A 17,908-nucleotide genomic window follows, 5' to 3' on the forward strand; every position below is an offset into this window, starting at 1 on the left:
TCTAGCCTTGTCTAGTTTTATGGCAATCACGTAAAATATGGGTTTAGTTCTTCTGCAGACATGGTAGTGACCTGTAAATGTCAGATGTCTACATTTCGTGGTGAATGTTATTGAAAGTGTGTTTTTTGAACAGCATGCTTTAACCTTTTTTGACTCCCAAACCTGAAAATGATTATGTAAAATGCGTGTGAAATATTTTGAATTAAAATAGGTCTATTCACAGCTTAATTATACAATTTCAGACCCTGAAAATACAATACATTAAAATTCAAGTACTGGTAATGCAATGATTTTTTTTTTTTTTTTTTTTTTTTCATATATGTGACCCTGGACCACAAAACCAGTCACATGTCGCACGGGTGTATTTGTGGCAATAGCCAACAATACATTGTATGGGTCAAAATTATAGATTTTTCTTTAATGCCAAAAATCATTAGGATATTAAGTAAAGATCATGTTCCATGAAGATATTTTGTAAATTTCCTACCATAAAGATATAAAACATTTATTTTTGTGAGTGAATGCTGCACAATCGCGAACATAAATGAACAACTTTAAAGGACATTTTCTCAATGTTTCGATTTTTTTTGCACCCTCAGATTTCAGATTTTCAAATAGTCATATCTCGACCAAATATTGTCATATCCTAACAAACCATACATCAATGGAAAGCTTATTTATTCAGTTTTCAGATTATGTATAAATCTCAATTTCAAAAAATTTACCCATGTCACATATTACATTGAAATTTGTCGTTTTTATAGACATATACAGTCCAACATGACTGAGACCTTTCTATAACTCCAGTTGTCCGTGAGGAAGACTGTCTGTTCATATAAGCAACTTATACTTTCAGTTTTGATGCAAGGAGCGGACGTGCTTTTTCAACAAGTCATTCATTCACACAATTTGTTTAAAAAACTGCTTAATTTAAGAATGAAACACGGGTTCTCGGTGAAACGGAAGATGTTTGCAAAACACACTCATATTCTCGCATCAAAGTTATTTTTCGTTCTTTGTTTATGGATACAATTTTTGGGGATTTTATGGATTGTTTTGCCACATAAACTAAAACAAAACAACATAACGTCCAGGCCTGGTCTTCTTTGGTTTTGCACTGTCGTCACTCCTCCTTTTATCCTTCCGGAGCTCCTCCACGGGACACGAGACCGTTATGGCGCACAGGTGATGTTCATTAACACTCACTCCGTTCCCGTGGCTCTCGGCCCCGGCCAACAGCGACGTTTAGATGAATATGTGCTGTGCGCTTTCCTCTCAATAACAAAATAAACACACAACAAAAATGGCAGCGGTGAGAAAACAGCAGTTCAGAAAGCATCAGATCATAGCAATGTGGATGTTTGCACCAGCTCTGCAGTTCGACACATCAGTCAAGTCACATCACATTTATAGATTGCTTAACGCACCAGCTTTACAGTATTAAACATGGGGGGGAAATTAACCAGACATAGTTTATAAAATGTGTAAAGGAGTCAAAACAGCGGCAGGAATCCCTCCGTCACACACACAATGAAGATCTGCTGCGAGGAGACGCGCTTCTGATGCCTGAACCGAAATGTGATGGGCAATATCACGACTATGATGAGAATTAAAAACGTTATGCTTGAGCACTCTGTCCTTTTTAGGGTTGCATTTTGTGACATCATGTCTTGTTTTTGGTTCGTTTAGATGTCTTTGGTCCGTGTTGTGTTCATATTTCAGTTTGTTTGGATGCGGATCAAGACTCTTCTTTTCGGCGTCTCGGTCCGCTTGTTTGGTGCGACCAGGGTTCAGATGGCAGCGTTCACACTTACTCAACTGAAACGCATTACCAGAGCAATCACACCAGAGTTTGTTTAAACTGAATTAAACCTGCCAAGTGTGAACACACTGTAAAATCCCATTGTGGAAGATCTGACCTGCACAAGCATCATATGATCCATTTATATTTCAAATGTGAGGAACTTTTTAAATATACTTTGTGGAATTTATATATAAATCCATGATACAGGAATAGAACATAAAAAATAAAAAAAGATTAATTGAATAAGAGGGCAGTTAGATCAATGATGTCCATTATTGGAGTGTTTTTCTGTGACCGAGGAAAACATCCTCCCCAGCACACAGGATGTTCAAGCTCTCCCTACAAAAATTCCAGACTTAGTCCCACGACGGCCAGTCCTCAGCATTGCCATAACCATAACTGTTACCATCACACACACACACACACATACACACTGCCTTGAGCCAAACGATGCTGTTGGTCATCACAGTCCCTGAGATTTATGGGAGGGGATGTTTTGGACAGTTAATGGAAAGGATGTTTCTCTTTGTTCTTGGTGTAGATCCTTCATTTTCAAATGACCTGGAGTCTCCAAATGACCCTCAGTTTACTTGACTTGACTGAGCCTGTGAGAAAATATTCAGACCATCCTAAGAACAACTAGGCTGCGTGACAAGCCTTCACTTTGACTGTTTTGGGATGGATTGCAAGCTGATCCACCAGCCTGTTTTAATTTAAGCTGAGAATTGTGACAGGAAATATGGGGATAAGAGGAAGTGGTCAGTGTATGGGAACTTGTTAATGGAACTGTTTTAGATTGGGGTGAGTAATGGACATATAGTTCCCATGGAGAGTGCATTACCACTATCACTTTCTTTCTCATTCTCAGTTCACAGTATCTTCTCTTACATAAATAATCAGAAGTTTGATACTTTTTTCTCACACATAAAGGAATGTTCTTCAATACATTTGTAACATCACATTGTGCAGTGGATTAGTGCAGAACAAATCATGTTTACATTATTGCACTTATACAAAGAATGTCTGGTGCAAGGGAGGGGATATTTGTTTTTAAATATGAGGGAAATATTTGATATGTATTAATATTTTAAAAATGAGTGAAGAACAAAACACTAAACTTGGTTAAGGTATTTGTCTGAGAAAATTATTTGGCAGGCAAACAGGAAAAATAAAAAAGCTCACGTTAAAAGCATAAATTGACTACAACATAATCAGTTATTAATATTTTGTTGGTTCTCTCTTGTTTTTGCATGCGTTCATAATTTCTTTGTATGTCAGCCTGCGGCCCAAAATGATGTCCGCACAATTTGGCATGCTTCATTTTTATTATCAAAAATAAAATGATTGACTCCAAGCACAACTATGCAATATGCTCACAAAATCTTTAACTATTTTTTAATAATACTGGAATTAAGAGTGAAGATGTTGATTTTTGCCTGAGGCTATTTTCACAATTCACAATTTTCACAGCTATACACAAAGGACGTAGGCGTTAGTTGGCCATTGGCTGGTCTTTATTACAGTGTGTAAGTGCAACATTTTGGTCCAGACATGAGGCCACAAAGTCATCCTTCATCACTATGATTTCGGATTGGTGTGTCTGGGCCTTTAGGGCAGACCCGATTCTTCACGACATCATTGTCATGTGACTATTAGAAATATCAGACTGCTAGGTCATGATATTGACCAATTCAGAATCAAGTACTATTCCTGAGAGCCGTGGTATAAAATTCTAAATCATCCCAATCTCATATACTTCTACTTTAATGTCTCCTGTGTCTCTCAGTTTCTCTCTTTTCATACTATAAAGAGTGCCTCTGAGGACTGCAGTTCCTTTATGGTGAACGTAAAACTCTCAATATTAGAAGCTTAGGAGTCTCATGTCCTGTTAAAGCCCGAAAATGAAAACACTAGTTGGAAGAACAACTGGTAAGTGACAAAAGAAGCTTAAAATAGAAAAAGATTTACATTTAGGTTATTACTTTTCAGGTGAATTAGACTCATGATTTATGCAGAAATACATTAGAATGCGTTCTAGAGACTAGAACATCAGAAACGTTTGACTCGGGACAGTAAGCAATCACCTATCACCCTTGTGACAGCAAGTTTTGAATGGGCAAGCATCCCTCAAAATACAATTTTTTGGTTGAATGTGAGTATAAAAGATATATTTAGTTGTCCGGTTATTCTGGGCTCAAAGAAGCTAAGCCAAATGTTTGAGTCTCTGTGTTTTAAAGGGCGGAAATAAACATGGGGTTAGATTGAACCCATTTGGGTTCAAAGGTCAGGACAAAGTTTCTGACAAACGGGAAATGGTGGTGGAGCTTTGCGACCATGTTGTTGCTGAATTCCCAGTGGAAAGATTTTTTTTTTTTCTAAAACATCATCAGCTTCCCGGCTTTATCTAATGCTGCATCATGCAGCAGATTTTCTGACCACAAATGTTTGTCATTTACTGTGAGAACAGGATTAGAAGTTTAAATATAGCATCACTTGTACAGACAAAAACAAAATCATGTTTTTTTTGGCTTGGTCAGAGTGCAAGATAAAGTTTGCATACTGTCAGATCCAGTCGCAACAAGCTGTCACTGAAAGTGACATCTAAACCTTTTACATTTTAAAACAGTGGCCCTAGCGTGGGTTCGTTGAAATGGACTTTTGTTGATACGTAGAATGACAAACCTTTGTGATGTAAGCTTTTTGTTGTTTCTCACCATCTGGAAATTCTAACATGACATTTATTGGAATGGAAAGGAACTTGTGCACTTAGATTTTCTCATTTGGCATGTTATATTTTGTATGAGACATACAGAGGTTGAACAATGAAACTGAAACACCTGGTTATAGACCACAATACTCTCAGCCCTGCAGAGTTTAGCCTTGACCCTAAAACAAGTCCTGCACAGTGGCCAGAGGGATTTTGAGCCATTCCTCTTCCAGAACAGTGGCCAGGGTTCGTGATTCTGACTCGCTCCTCCAAATCAACCCAAAGTGGCTCAATAATATTAAGATCTGGTGACTGTGCAGGTAATGGGAGATGTTCAACTTGACTGTAGTAAGATTCGTTGAATAGGCGAAGGAAGACGACGGGGTCCGCTTGTCTGAGTCTCGTGATTTTATTTAAGTAACAGTAGATCACAAAATACGCTTCTCAACCCACAGTCAATAACTCTTTCCATCAGCGCTCTTCAGAGCTTTAAAACAGTCCAACTCTTTCCACTGGTTTTCGCTCACGAGTCTCAGGCAGTCCCTCTCTGCCGCTTCACATCTCCCAGGTGGCTTTTATCCGGTCTCTTCACGCCAATTACTGAAACGAGACACAGGTGTTAGTCATTTGCACTTGACCCACTTACGCAACACTCGTCTCCTTTCTCTCTCTCCCGGTCACAGACCTCACTGAACCACGCGCCCCTTGCCACATTGACTTTCATGTTCATCAAACCATTCTGTCAACAGTAGGAGTGTAACGGTACATGTATTCGCCCCGAACCGTCACGGTTTGATGCGTAGGCTACAGTCAGACGATGAATACACAGTCAGTCACAGGCGATCCACACTCCAATCCAGAAGGGGGCGTGAGCGGTAATGTAATGCTGTTTGCTAACCGCCAAAACAGGAAAAAGAGCAGTAGAAGAAGACATGATCTACACACCAACCCAAAACAAGAGTTCAGATGGCAGGCAAAAGCTTGCTAGTAGCCTATATACACTGAGAAAGCGGCATTCTGTTTGTTTTCTTTATTTTACAAAAGCACAATGTTTTGTTTTTATTGTGAGTTTTTTAAAGTTCTTTACAGTTTCAAATGATGTCTTACTCTTCTCTGTATGACCATAAATGTCAGAGTATTTTACGTTCCACTGTTATAATGAGACAAAATCATTTGGCATTATGCCGATTTGTGTCGTGGAAATCTCACTACAGTCCAGTGCTGAAATATATGTGTCCATGAAATGGTAATGTAAATGTACCGAACTCCTGTTAAACCGTGACTTCGGTGTACCGTTACACCCCTGGTCAACAGTCTTGCTGTGTGTAATGGTGCATGGGTACAATGTTTTAACCATTAGGTGCACATGGTCCACCAGAAGGGTTCGGTAGTCCTTTCCAATGACGCGCCCATCAAACCCAAATCATCACTGGTCCACCGTCGTGCTTCACTCTGGGAATCAACAGAGCCGACATTTGGCATTGGCATGAGTGACCAAAGGTTTGACTATAGCAGCTTGACCATGAACGTTGACCCTGTCAAGCTCCTGTCAAACAGTTTTGATGGAAACGAGAGTCGAGGTGCGCATTTAACTCTGCAGTGAGTTAGGCAGCTGTGGTTTTATGATACAAACTGGGTAAGAACATCCCTTTTAGACAGCTTCAGCTTCCTCTTGCGTTGACAGTTACTTCTGCTGGATGTGATTCGACCTTCGTGGAGGTATGCCGGTTTTACCCTGGTACCGTGGCTTTCGACACCACAAAGAGTTACAATCCTGGTCACAGATGAGCCAGCGAGACGCACACCATCAATTTATATTCTTTTAAACTTTGATATGTCTCACATAATGCTGTGTGGTTTCCAATATTTTATGTACAGCTGTTCTGTCGCAACCTTCACACTCTACTCTTACTGATGAAATGTGAAATCAGTGAAGATTGGCCACCAGCCCATGCATATAGGAGTAAAACCCAACACTATATTGGCCAGTGTTTCTGTTTTATTTTAATTTTTTTGTCTAACCCTGTATATCAGGGATAGGCAACTCCGGTCCTGGAGGGCCACTGTCCTGCAGAGTTTAGCTTCAGCCCTGATTAAAAACTCACCTGCCTGTATCTATCTAGTAATCCTGAAAACACTGATTGCCTTGTTCAGGTGTGTTTAATTAGGGTTGGAGCTAAACTCTGCAGGACAGTGGCCCTCCAGGACCGGAGTTGCCTATCCCTGCTGTATATGAACCGAAGGCTTTGCTTCGTTGATGTCAAACCTAGCATGAACATTTAAAAACTATAGAGGAAGGGGAAATGATGACGGTTCGTGATCACTGTGTGCTTTTGTTGTATTTTCTCCTTTTGTGTTCCACATAGAAAAAAAGTCATACAGGCTTGGAACGACATGATGATCAATAAATAAAATAAACTAAAATAAACTCTTCCAGGAAACAACTTTGTGTGTTTCAGAGAACTGTAAAGACCAAGCCTTGGTGGTAAATGGTATACCAGTTTAATGATCTTTTTGTGGTGGGACTTGGGAGGTACTTCCAGACCAGTGAAAATTAGTGTCATCCATGGACTGAGACGTCCCACTCAGGCTGAGGGTTTCTTTAGCAGTCCAGCCTTCACTCATTTACACAGATACACTGCATCTTTCTGTACGCTACATTTTCAGCGAGTTGAGGAAGTTTTAAACGGAAGGGAGGACGAAAGAGGCACACTGACAGAGACAGACATATTGTTGGGAACAATGCAACCAGCAGGTAAACATATATCTAAAACACTTTTTTTTAAAAAGATGATTAAACCCATTTTGCATGTGTTTTGCATCAAATAATTATAAGCTGCATCTAAAAATGTATGAATGTCATTGCATTAGAAACAAAACACTGCACTAACTGGCATTTATTTTTCACAAGCATTATCATAAGCAAGATCACAAACATTTTGTTAGGTTTAAACTACTAAACAATAGATTTGCAGTACTTGCAGTCAAACTTGTCAAACTAGTCTATATTTAATGTGAGGAACCTGTGGATACTCTGATAGGAACTTGAGGGTAATTGTCTTCATTGACTAAAAATGTCCTTGGATTTGGGTTGCCTGAAATGTAATTGCAAATATGACTCAGAACAAATGCTGATATGATTTTATGCGTTAATCATCATTTTTATTATGTGCACATGAATAACCAAGAAAAGTCGCATTTGCCAGTGTGAAACAACACTCAATCTCAACAGTGACACCTGATGTTAGAAGAGGAGAGCCAATGTCAGATATGATGGACAAGAAACAGAGTAGATGGATATGAATGATTAGTTCAATTGCCAGTGTATAATTCAGTAACATTAAGGTGTTGTATAGTCAGCTAATGTCAACCTAAAAACTCACTCTTTGTGGTTTGCTTTATGCAAATCAATGTTTTTTTGGGCGGGGGACTTTATGTACAAATCATATAAGTTGTGCAAAAGTGATACCCATTTAATCAGTTCACTTTTATCTACTGGTACAAAAACAGGTTCTGGCTACTCTCTGTATTTTGCTTCCAACTTGCCTAACTAAAAGTAGGTGGTTACCAATGGCCGGTTGCATAAACTGCTTAGACTACTTAAAAGTTAGTAATTTTTTTTTACTTTAAGACTCGTCATAATTGTACAGTAAGTTACATAAAAAGGCAGATCGGTCTAATTTGAGACTTAAGTCACAGTCTTGACATAGTGGCTAAGTTTCTGCATCTGGCCCCATGCAGGTATACTCGAACTAAGCGGCATTATATTTCTGAGAAAAAGCCTAGCATCATCCGTTCGCAGAGAGACTTTGCTTGATATTTTGTTATCTAGTGCAATGACATGCAACAACAGAGGCCCCAAAACGTCACACATGAATGTTTTAACTATACGGAACAGACAGAAAGTGAGACTGAAAGAGAGAGTGTGTAAAAGAGATAAGAGAGGGTTTTTTAGAGGTTACATTGTAAACTGATGTGTTAAAACCATCTCCTAGTAGTTAAAAAGAGCAATGAATTGCATTCTGTTATGTCAAACGAACTCTTGTTTAGTTAGTTAGTCAGCTTCACACTGAGGGCAACAATTAGCATAAAATCTTGTGACACAAGAGGAAGCAAATTTTTTCCCACATGCACTGTCTGAAGTCATCTGAAACCAAGACACAACACAATAGATTATAGTGGCTAGAAACGACCAGACACATAAGAGGAATGTACACACTAAACCCCACTGCTTTGCAGCAGGCAGGTTAGGTGTATTGAATGACTCTTGAAGGTTAGGTTAGGTCTTCTGAAAAAAAAGAAAATTTCAAAAGTCTCTCTGCGAACGGATGATGCTAGGCTTTTTCTCAGAAATATAATACCGCTTAGTTCGAGTATACCTGCATGGGGCCAGATGCAGAAACTTAGCCACTATGTCAAGACTGTGACTTAAGTCTCAAATTAGACCGATCTGCCTTTTTATGTAACTTACTGTACAATTATGACGAGTCTTGAAAAAAGAATTACTAACTTTTAAGTAGTCTAAGCAGTTTATGCAACCGGCCATTGGTAACCTCCTACTTTTAGTTAGGCAAGTTGGAAGCAAAATACAGAGAGTAGCCAGAACCTGTTTTTGTACCAGTAGATAAAAGTGAACTGATTAAATGGGTATCACTTTTGCACAACTTATATGATTTGTACATATAGTAACCCCCCCCCAAAAAAAAACAAAAAAACACAAAGAGTGAGTTTTTAGGTTGACATTAGCTGACTATAACACCCTTAATGTTACTGAATTATACACTGATCATTGAACTAATCATTCATATCCATCTACTCTGTTTCTTGTCCACCATATCTGACATTGGCTCTCCTCTTCTAACATCAGGTTTCACTGTTGAGATTGAGTGTTGTTGAGAATTCAGAGTTTCACACTGGCAAATGTGACTTTTCTTGGTTATTCATGTGCACACAATGAAAATGATGATTAACGCATAAAATCATAACAGCATTTGTTCTGAGTCATATTTGCAATTACATTTCAGCCAAATCCAAGGACATTTTTAGTCAATGAAGACAATTACCCTCAAGTTCCTATCAGAGTATCCACAGGTTCCACACATTAAATATAGACTAGTTTGACAAGTGTCCAAGTAACTTTTCTACTGCAAATCTATTGTTTTGTAGTTTAAACCTAACAAAATGTTTGTGATCTTGCTTATGATAATGACTCTTGAAGGTTAGGTCTTCTGAAAGAAAAAGAAATCACGTATTATTAAAGGTCTCTGGCATATCTGTTAATATAGCCTCATCAGAAAGCCAACATATCACTGTATAAGTGTTATCTGTAACGAAAATGTGCAGCATTGCGTGACAATTATGGAAGTGTCATTTGAGCTCTCAAGCCTGAGGCGTTTTGAAACCTGTGACTTGATTGCAATTAAAAGTGAATATCTTGCCAACTGTTAGACAAAGGGGAGGATCAGCTGTGAACCAGAACACAGTGTACCAAGAACTGGAAAAAATATTTAACATAATCTGTTTTGTAAATAGCAGGTCAAAGCAAACCACATATATTTACCTCAAGATATGAACTTTAACAGTGTACATGTGAAGATCAACATATGGTACGGTGTTGCCTCCAGGCAACATAATCTATTTTTGTTTATTTTTAATAAAATGAGACATCCATTTATTGGTCAAATCTATCTGAGGGGAGAAGAACTTACATACTAATCAACGAAAGTGCAAAAAAAGTTCACATGACCCACAGGGGTCCATTTTGTGTCCTGTTTCAGCACATGTGCACAGGTCACATCACATGCTCCATATTTTCCCCAGTGAAACGTTTTTCACTATTTTGCGTACAGTTCATCACCCACAAAAAAAGTCCCCTTCACTGGAAGTATTGTCAAGAACTTTACATTATATATCATCAAATGTTTTAGAGGACACCTCAAGGCAACATGGTACATAATGAAATCGCATACGGCCTTACCAGGCATACTAGGTTGGAATACAAATATATTATATTTGTAAGGAAAAAAGTTAGAATTATCTAAATATATTTGCATTTTTGCATGATTTTGTAATGCACTTATATAAGAATAGTAATTCACATACTATATCTGCACATGTTATGATCTGCATATTTCATAGCAGCTAACAAAGGTATAAAACACTGCCAGTTGCCAGGGTGAGGATGAAGATGAGGAAGATGAGGTCATAGTGACATAGTGAATCCTGCAGGGAGAGAGTGAGGGTGAGATTGTAGATGGAGATGAGGATGAATGAATAAATGAATATGATAACTTGATATGATAATAACTTGATGATATGATGGTTTTGGTAATACTTGTGTTCCACTACAATGTTGCCTGAGAGCAACAGCTGGATATGAAATGTAATTTTTTATTAAATATGAAATTTGTAATACATTAAAAACTGGATAAATGTGTTTGTTCAAAGAAATTTATGTTTTCAATAAATATATTTCGTTTTTCTACGTGAAAATGTTTCAATTTGTCCAGTGTGGTACAATGTTGGTGAGGCACGAGAGAAAGAGAGAGAGAGAGAGAGAGAGAGAGAGAGTTTTTTTTTTTAATTACTGGATATTTTTTTATACACTTACAAAGAGCAATTGATAACACAATGTCAACATTAGTAAAGTACAATAGTTAACAATGTTTAAATTATTCCAAAGCATTTACTAACGTTACAAATGGGACCTTGTTGTGTTACAGTAAGTGTTAAGAGTCCGTCCGAATCCCAACTTCCGTCCGAGACCTGCAGTTAATGTGACAAACATCACCTGCATAACTTCGTAACAATAACACTCGATGTTCAAACAGTGTGCGTGCATGTGCGGTGTTTGTTAACCTCAGAGAAAACATTTACCCATTAATTCAAACTGTAAGTATAATTTTTAGTCAGTCCCCTGCCTGCCCACATGCCTGCCCAGGTTTGAAAGTGAGGGAAACACCTATAAATACGTCATAGCTGTGTCGTGCACGCGCTGTCCACACATCGCGCATTTACGTTGCGTTACGCCTTTGTATGAAACGTATAGTGGGTTACTTTAATTGTTAAGACTGCGCTCTTTGTAAGGTCTGAGGCGGAAAGATGTGTTCATGTTCTTGAGTGGTTGAGAGATAAAGTGCTTGAGCAGGTGAACAGGAGTCAAGAGCTGAAGCGCTGGAGTGAGTTCCTCTCTGAGCACAAGTAAGATTTGACATTTTCATTCTTCTTCTCAATCTCAAGTTATAAAGTTGCCGGTTCCAGCGTTTAATCAAAGGTGACTTTAAAACGTTTAAAAGACATTAGGCTACTCTCTTTCGGGAAGTATGGACTAGCCTTTTTATGGTTCGACTGCCGATTCAGTGTTACAGCCGGTGTAAATCTGTAAAGTGTGTGTGTGCCCTGCAGCTGATCTCTGTAAAGTTTAATCTGTTGACATAGCCTACAGGTGGTAGCCTAATTGTCTTGAAATAATCTCCGCACATGGTGGTTATGTAGCTATAAGAAAGTTTTAACATCGCACAATATTCAATAACAATTGAAACGGACGAATCCTTGAAAAAAATGGCCATGGGATCCGAAAAAATATCACTAGTTCCTACTTTAAAGACATTATACGCTAATAAAAAAAAATAAAAAAAATTGATTATTAACATTTGATTAATTTAACAAAATTTATTAATTATATAATTAATTATTAAATCGCAAATAACAATAATATATTCAGTAAAGCATATAATAATTTCTATCATGACAACTCTCTGAAGATTTCTGGCATGGTAATGGATATGACAAAGTTAATGTAGCCTATTTGGTCTTGGCAGAATAGATGTGCCAGATGCTGCTGTTGGTTATTGCTGATGCTGCAGAGCTATGGAATGCCAAAGCTGACATAATAACAAACAAATAAATAAATAAATATACGAAGAATTGTAAATAATAATAATACATAGCCTATGTAAATATACAAAGAAATGTAAAAAATAAAAAATTATATTTTTATTTCCTATTTTCCTATAATTGATTATAATTGTATGTATAATTGATACCATTTTTTTCCACATTTATTTATTTTTTCATTTATTTATTTATGCATTTTATCTCCACTTATTTATTTTCACATTTATTTATGTATACATGTATTTTTATCTACCTTTATTTATTTCTACATTTATTTATTTCTACATTTCTTCCTCTGTATGCTAATGAGGTGGGCGTGTTTAACCTCAGACAAAGCAATGGAGCTCAGAGTGGCAGTGCTGAAGCTTTGAGACCACAGCGACACCTTGTGGTGTGACCAACCGAAACGCAAGAGGTTTATGGATGTGCCTTTGCAAGAAGTCGCACAGGGAATGAATGATTTAGAGATAGGCAATATATCCGAAATCTTATATCACGGTTTAAGTCATTTACTATCACCTTAACTGTATGTATATTACGGACATGGAACAAACTGTTCCAAAATCCGGTCGGGATTTCTAAAATGTCTTGGCACACGTGAAGAGAAACAGCATCTTCAACAGATCTGATAACAGACACTTTGACATGGAAGTGCGTGAAAGTGTCCACTATTAATCACATTTAATGTAAATGCGCTGGGTGGGGCTGATAGCGCTTGTTGTGTTTGTCGATGAGACTCGCACAGCAGCTCAGAATGCTGAGAGAAACCAGCGCTCATGTCACTGAAGTATATATTGATCAATGCATTTGAAATGCGACTGCAAATAGTTTACATTCGCGTTTCCTAATTTTGCATGCATAACGTGAAAATTCAAATGCTTGAAACTAACACATATTTCATAGATGCTGCTCTTAGATACTGATTAATAACAAGTAGGGCTGCACGATTAATCGCAATTTACATGTAATCGCACTTAAACCGAATTGGCTTATCACGATTTTGAAATCGCAATGACTGCGGTTATTTTTAATGCACAGTTTGTCATTGATGTACGGCTCTGTAAACGCTGCTCCATCTGAAAGCACTGTGAGTTTGAGTCACTTATAACGTGCATTTGAAAAAGCAACACGAGTCAAACATCTTTCCAAACATGAGAGGCATTTATGAACCCCTTATCCAACAAAACAACATTTAATTACATGCTTTTACTCCAAACTCACTTCATAACGACAGTTGAGCTCCTCCTTCTGTGAGATGATGTGGCTTCTTATACAGAATAAGGCAGTCGAGTGTTTATTAGTCATGTTTAATCAAAGAAAGCGCTTCAATCTTCTTTTTATTTCCTGGAATGATGTGTGTTATCGTCCGAAATCACCATGTTTATATGGCTTTTTTATAATTGCTGGGTGCCGGTGTTTTGTATGCATTTGGCCAATTAACACCCTGACTTACGGCACTGGTAGTTCCTATAGTGCTGGTTTAGACCCTACTCTGAAGTATGAGCTAATTTAGTTCCCCCAAAAGGAGTTCCTAGAACTAAAATCGTTCCTAGTTATGCGGTGCGAACACGCCAAAAAGCAGGTACTTCCACCAATAATTCTAAGAACTATGAAAAGGTTCCTCCGGTGCGAAAGCCCCCTTTTCATACTATATAGAACGTACTTTTTTAGCGGTCGTGAAGTAATTACTTATTCAAAATAAGTACCTACTCAAGCCACCCAGTTGTTGCCACCTACTGGTGTGTCGATGTAACGGCGTGGTACAAATGTTAGGCTATAGTAGCTGGTCTGCGCTCTTGAAAAGCTCTCGTCCAATCAGATTTACTCTACGACAGCCATTTTGAAATCAAGGTTTTAAAAACTGTAGGTAATCAACAATAATGGTTTTTATTTTGTAACATTACACCCTGAATGGTGGCTAATCCAAGGTAGCGACCGCTGCCATTTATAGAACCCAGGTTTTAGCTCTTAGCTTATATAAAGGAGATAGTATTCATTCTAATTAGAATGTTTTGAACAAAACATTTGTTTTATATTATTTTTGTAGTTTTACATTTTTGCAATTTCATGTATTTTTCTGCGTTTAACAAATGTTTTACCCTTAAGAACTGTCAAACACTCTGTGAAAAATCACTAGCTGGAGTAAAAAATGTGACAACTGGCCCCGTTCCACATTTATAGCCGATATGCATGCGTCCAGGTAAATCACAAACAGAGCCGATCCTGACCTCCCTGGGGCCCTAAACAAAGTTCTGTTAAGGGGCCCTCATACCTGCCATTGCCACACAGTCACACCTGACACCCCAGTGCTCACACTACAATCCTCCCTCCTTTAACTAGTACTAATGAAAATGTAATATACCCGATATCAGAAACATTGTTACTAAAAGTATCAAGTATCAAGTATCAAGATATCAAAAATGCATCCTGTGAATGAATAAAAGCTAAAATGGCTTGCCTTAGCATGCCACTGTGTTTTAAATGATAAAAGCAATACTTGATACTTGATGGTTATTATTTACTGAGGGATGTGCATCCATATTAAACAGTATGTCCAGCCAATCAACATTTGAAATGCAATATAGCCTATAAATCATTAGTCAATGTCAATACATTGCTTCCCATCTTGCTTTATTGCAGAGTTGTAACTAAACTGACTTGTGGACTAGATAATCAATGTCTTGTTTTAAAAGTATGTGCGCCTCTAATGAGGAGTGCCATCACGCCCATATTGTACTGGTCCGCAGATGTTTTGCTGGAAAGTGCGCGTTTCATTTCGTGCACGCGCATGTTAACGCGCGACGCGGTTATCTTTTCCGAGCTGCAGTTTATAAACATACACCGTTGCCCTTGTCGTTTATGAAACGTAATAAATAGTTGTATTTCACACTCACTTTTTTTTTCTCATGCACAAAGTCACAGAACAGCCTTGGAAGTGGTCGGCATTAGCAAGCAAGACACAGAAAGACCAAAAGATGCACTGCCCAGCTGGGTTAGACAGACTAGAGAGAGATGCACATCAACTTTACTGTTCTTTGCTGACATCAAACTTGGAGAGGAGAGAACACAAGTCTACCTGACTGCTGTTCCCGCAATTCACTCTCATGGTGATTTTCCCCCCCTCTCTTTTCGTGACCATCGATATTGATATCAATTTTCTCATCGATATTGTAAACTTTGATTGACGCGCTTTGACACGAGGGGGAGGCGGGGCCTTGAGTAATTTGCGGTGCCTACGCAACTTGCGTAGTGTGCGTCTAGGGGTGATCGGCTCTGTGCACAAACAAGCTGTAGAGTGAGTTCAACACATCATTTACCAGAGCAGAATGAGCTAAGCTCGCATTCAACTGGTGTTGCTTCAGGAACTGCCCAAAAGCGCATCTGATAAGAGGAACGCGTGTGTCTGTAGTGATGTAGATGTGTGTGTGTGTGTGTGTGGTTAGTGCGTGAGATAAAACGCATTCGTACGGATCCAGTGCTCTGCTTGAGACTTCATGTAAATACTCTAGAAACGATCGCGATCTCTCTCTCTCTCTCTCTCTCTCTCTCTCTCTCTCTCTCTCTCTCTCTCTCTCTCTCTCTCTCTCTCTATCTCTATCTCTCTCTCTCTCACACACACACACACACACACACACACACAAGCGCGTCGCGTACACGACACACAACTTCCACTATATCCACCTGGAAACTAGATACAACGCACATTTGCACCAATGAAGGGTGAAGATGATGTAAATACTGCGATGAAAGACGAGGAGGCTGATGGCTCGGGTGAGTTTCTCCTGTTTTGTGTTCAGATTCCTGATTCGTGCGCGTTTATTATTTTAACAGTGAATATTAAAGATCGACAGATATCGAACCGCTACGTAGCTAAACAAAATTCGATTGTAAGACAACATTAATTTCTAACGCATGGTTATAATGCCCAGATTGCTTTGCAAGACAGTTTACAACATCCAGGTATGTTATAAATAATGCATTTGAGCAATAACCTGTTGACCGATATTATTAATTATAAAATAGTACTAATATTAATCTCAGATAAACATGCTTGTGTTATTACATGAGCATCAGTGTTCTGTGGGTTTAGTCACGCATTGCCTGCAGGCAGCGCGCGGGCGCACACACACACATAGAGAGAGAGAGTGCATGAGGAAAATCCATCTCAGCATCATCTTCACCTGAAGAGAGAGAGAGAGAGAGAGATGCTCTCCTGAGGGGGCGATGCATGTCAACCTGAGCTAGCAGAGGGGATTTTCCCATTTGGGGAAAGGGAAGGCATGTCTTTTCATGGGAACTTTAAGGGAGAATTTTAATACGTAGCCTATATTGTAGAATGTAGACATACAACCTGTAATATTTTCCATATTTCTCTGAAAATCAGCAACAGAGAATCAAAGTGTGACTAGATTCATGATTGATTGGCCTTGGAATTCCATGAGACAAACACATGCATCACTCATTTAATGGATGTCATTCTGAAAAATGTTTTAATTTTTCTGACACCATTAAAGTGGATGTAATCAAGCTTCATTATTTATACACTGGCAAATGAGTATGGTCCTTTTAAACAAAGAATATGAAAAGTGATGATGGGTTGGGGTTATTCGTTTTCAGGTTAATGTAGGACAATTTTTAAAGCAGTTCGGATGAATTATGATGATTAATAAGCATATTATTATGAGCAAGCAAGCAAAAAGCATATATCAGTTACAGTAGCTGTGCAGTAGCTCAAATATGGTATAGGCTGTTGTTACACTTTTTAAAATAATAATTTTTTCTCAATCACAAATTCTGTAAAAGTAATTTCTGATGAATTAGCGAGGCCACGTTGCTGCTAAATCGCTTTTGTACTTTTAATATATACTGACATCCACCATAATAACACTGATGATAAAGAGGAAACCACATGATGAATCAAAGTTCATCACAAGTAGCCTTTCCACAAGCTGAGGTAAATACCAACATATAGAAGGTCATGCACACTGACACAAATGCAAAACACCTTCATGGTAACAAACATGACACTAAAATAATGCAATAAACATTCATTTAACAACATAAGATGTAACGTAAAACCCCGATGTACATAACTGATAACAAAAAACTAAGAAACAATTATTACAATTAAAAACCATCAAATGTGAAGTGCCATACAGAGAATTCTAGGCATGTCATGTTCCAAAAATGGTACAATTAACAGTATTTTACTGTAAAATTACATGAAATGTAAGGTTAGACCCATAATAATTTTTTTTTACCCCATATATATGCCTTATGCGCCGGGAAAACAAGCGCGCTGTCATCTTTACAATGTTGTGCCTGAACTTCCATTTTTGCAGTAGCTCTGTATATTTCAGTGGCATCGCTGTCGGAGAGTAATTCACTGGTGAAGTGTATTTACTTATTGTAGAGTTAAGGAAAGTTATCATGAGCTTTGTAATGTTTGAAGCAGATGTCATGAATGTAATGATTTTAAAATCCGTAATATCTTACCTTCA

The 17,908-nt window shown here is 38.1% G+C and overlaps 1 protein-coding gene across 5 annotated transcripts in view; it reads left to right on the forward strand.

Moving 5' to 3' along the window:
• The first annotated feature begins 7,108 nt into the window (after positions 1-7,108).
• Positions 7,109-17,908, forward strand: part of ano1a (anoctamin 1, calcium activated chloride channel a) — an 86,705-nt gene continuing 75,905 nt past the window's right edge. Inside the window, exon 1 of one of the 5 annotated variants that reach the window (XM_084108464.1) lies at positions 7,109-7,266. In XM_084108464.1, the coding sequence (XP_083964590.1) occupies positions 7,254-7,266 (13 nt within the window). In that variant the 5' untranslated portion in view covers positions 7,109-7,253. Of the gene's footprint in view, positions 7,267-11,482; positions 11,712-15,658; positions 16,179-17,908 lie in introns of those variants that run through there. The other 4 variants (XM_084108463.1, XM_084108462.1, XM_084108460.1 and 1 more) reach the window with 4 other exon arrangements.

Source organism: Abramis brama (assembly GCF_963993115.1).
Source record: "Abramis brama genome assembly, chromosome: 3".
Classification (NCBI taxonomy): Eukaryota; Metazoa; Chordata; class Actinopteri; order Cypriniformes; family Leuciscidae; genus Abramis; species Abramis brama.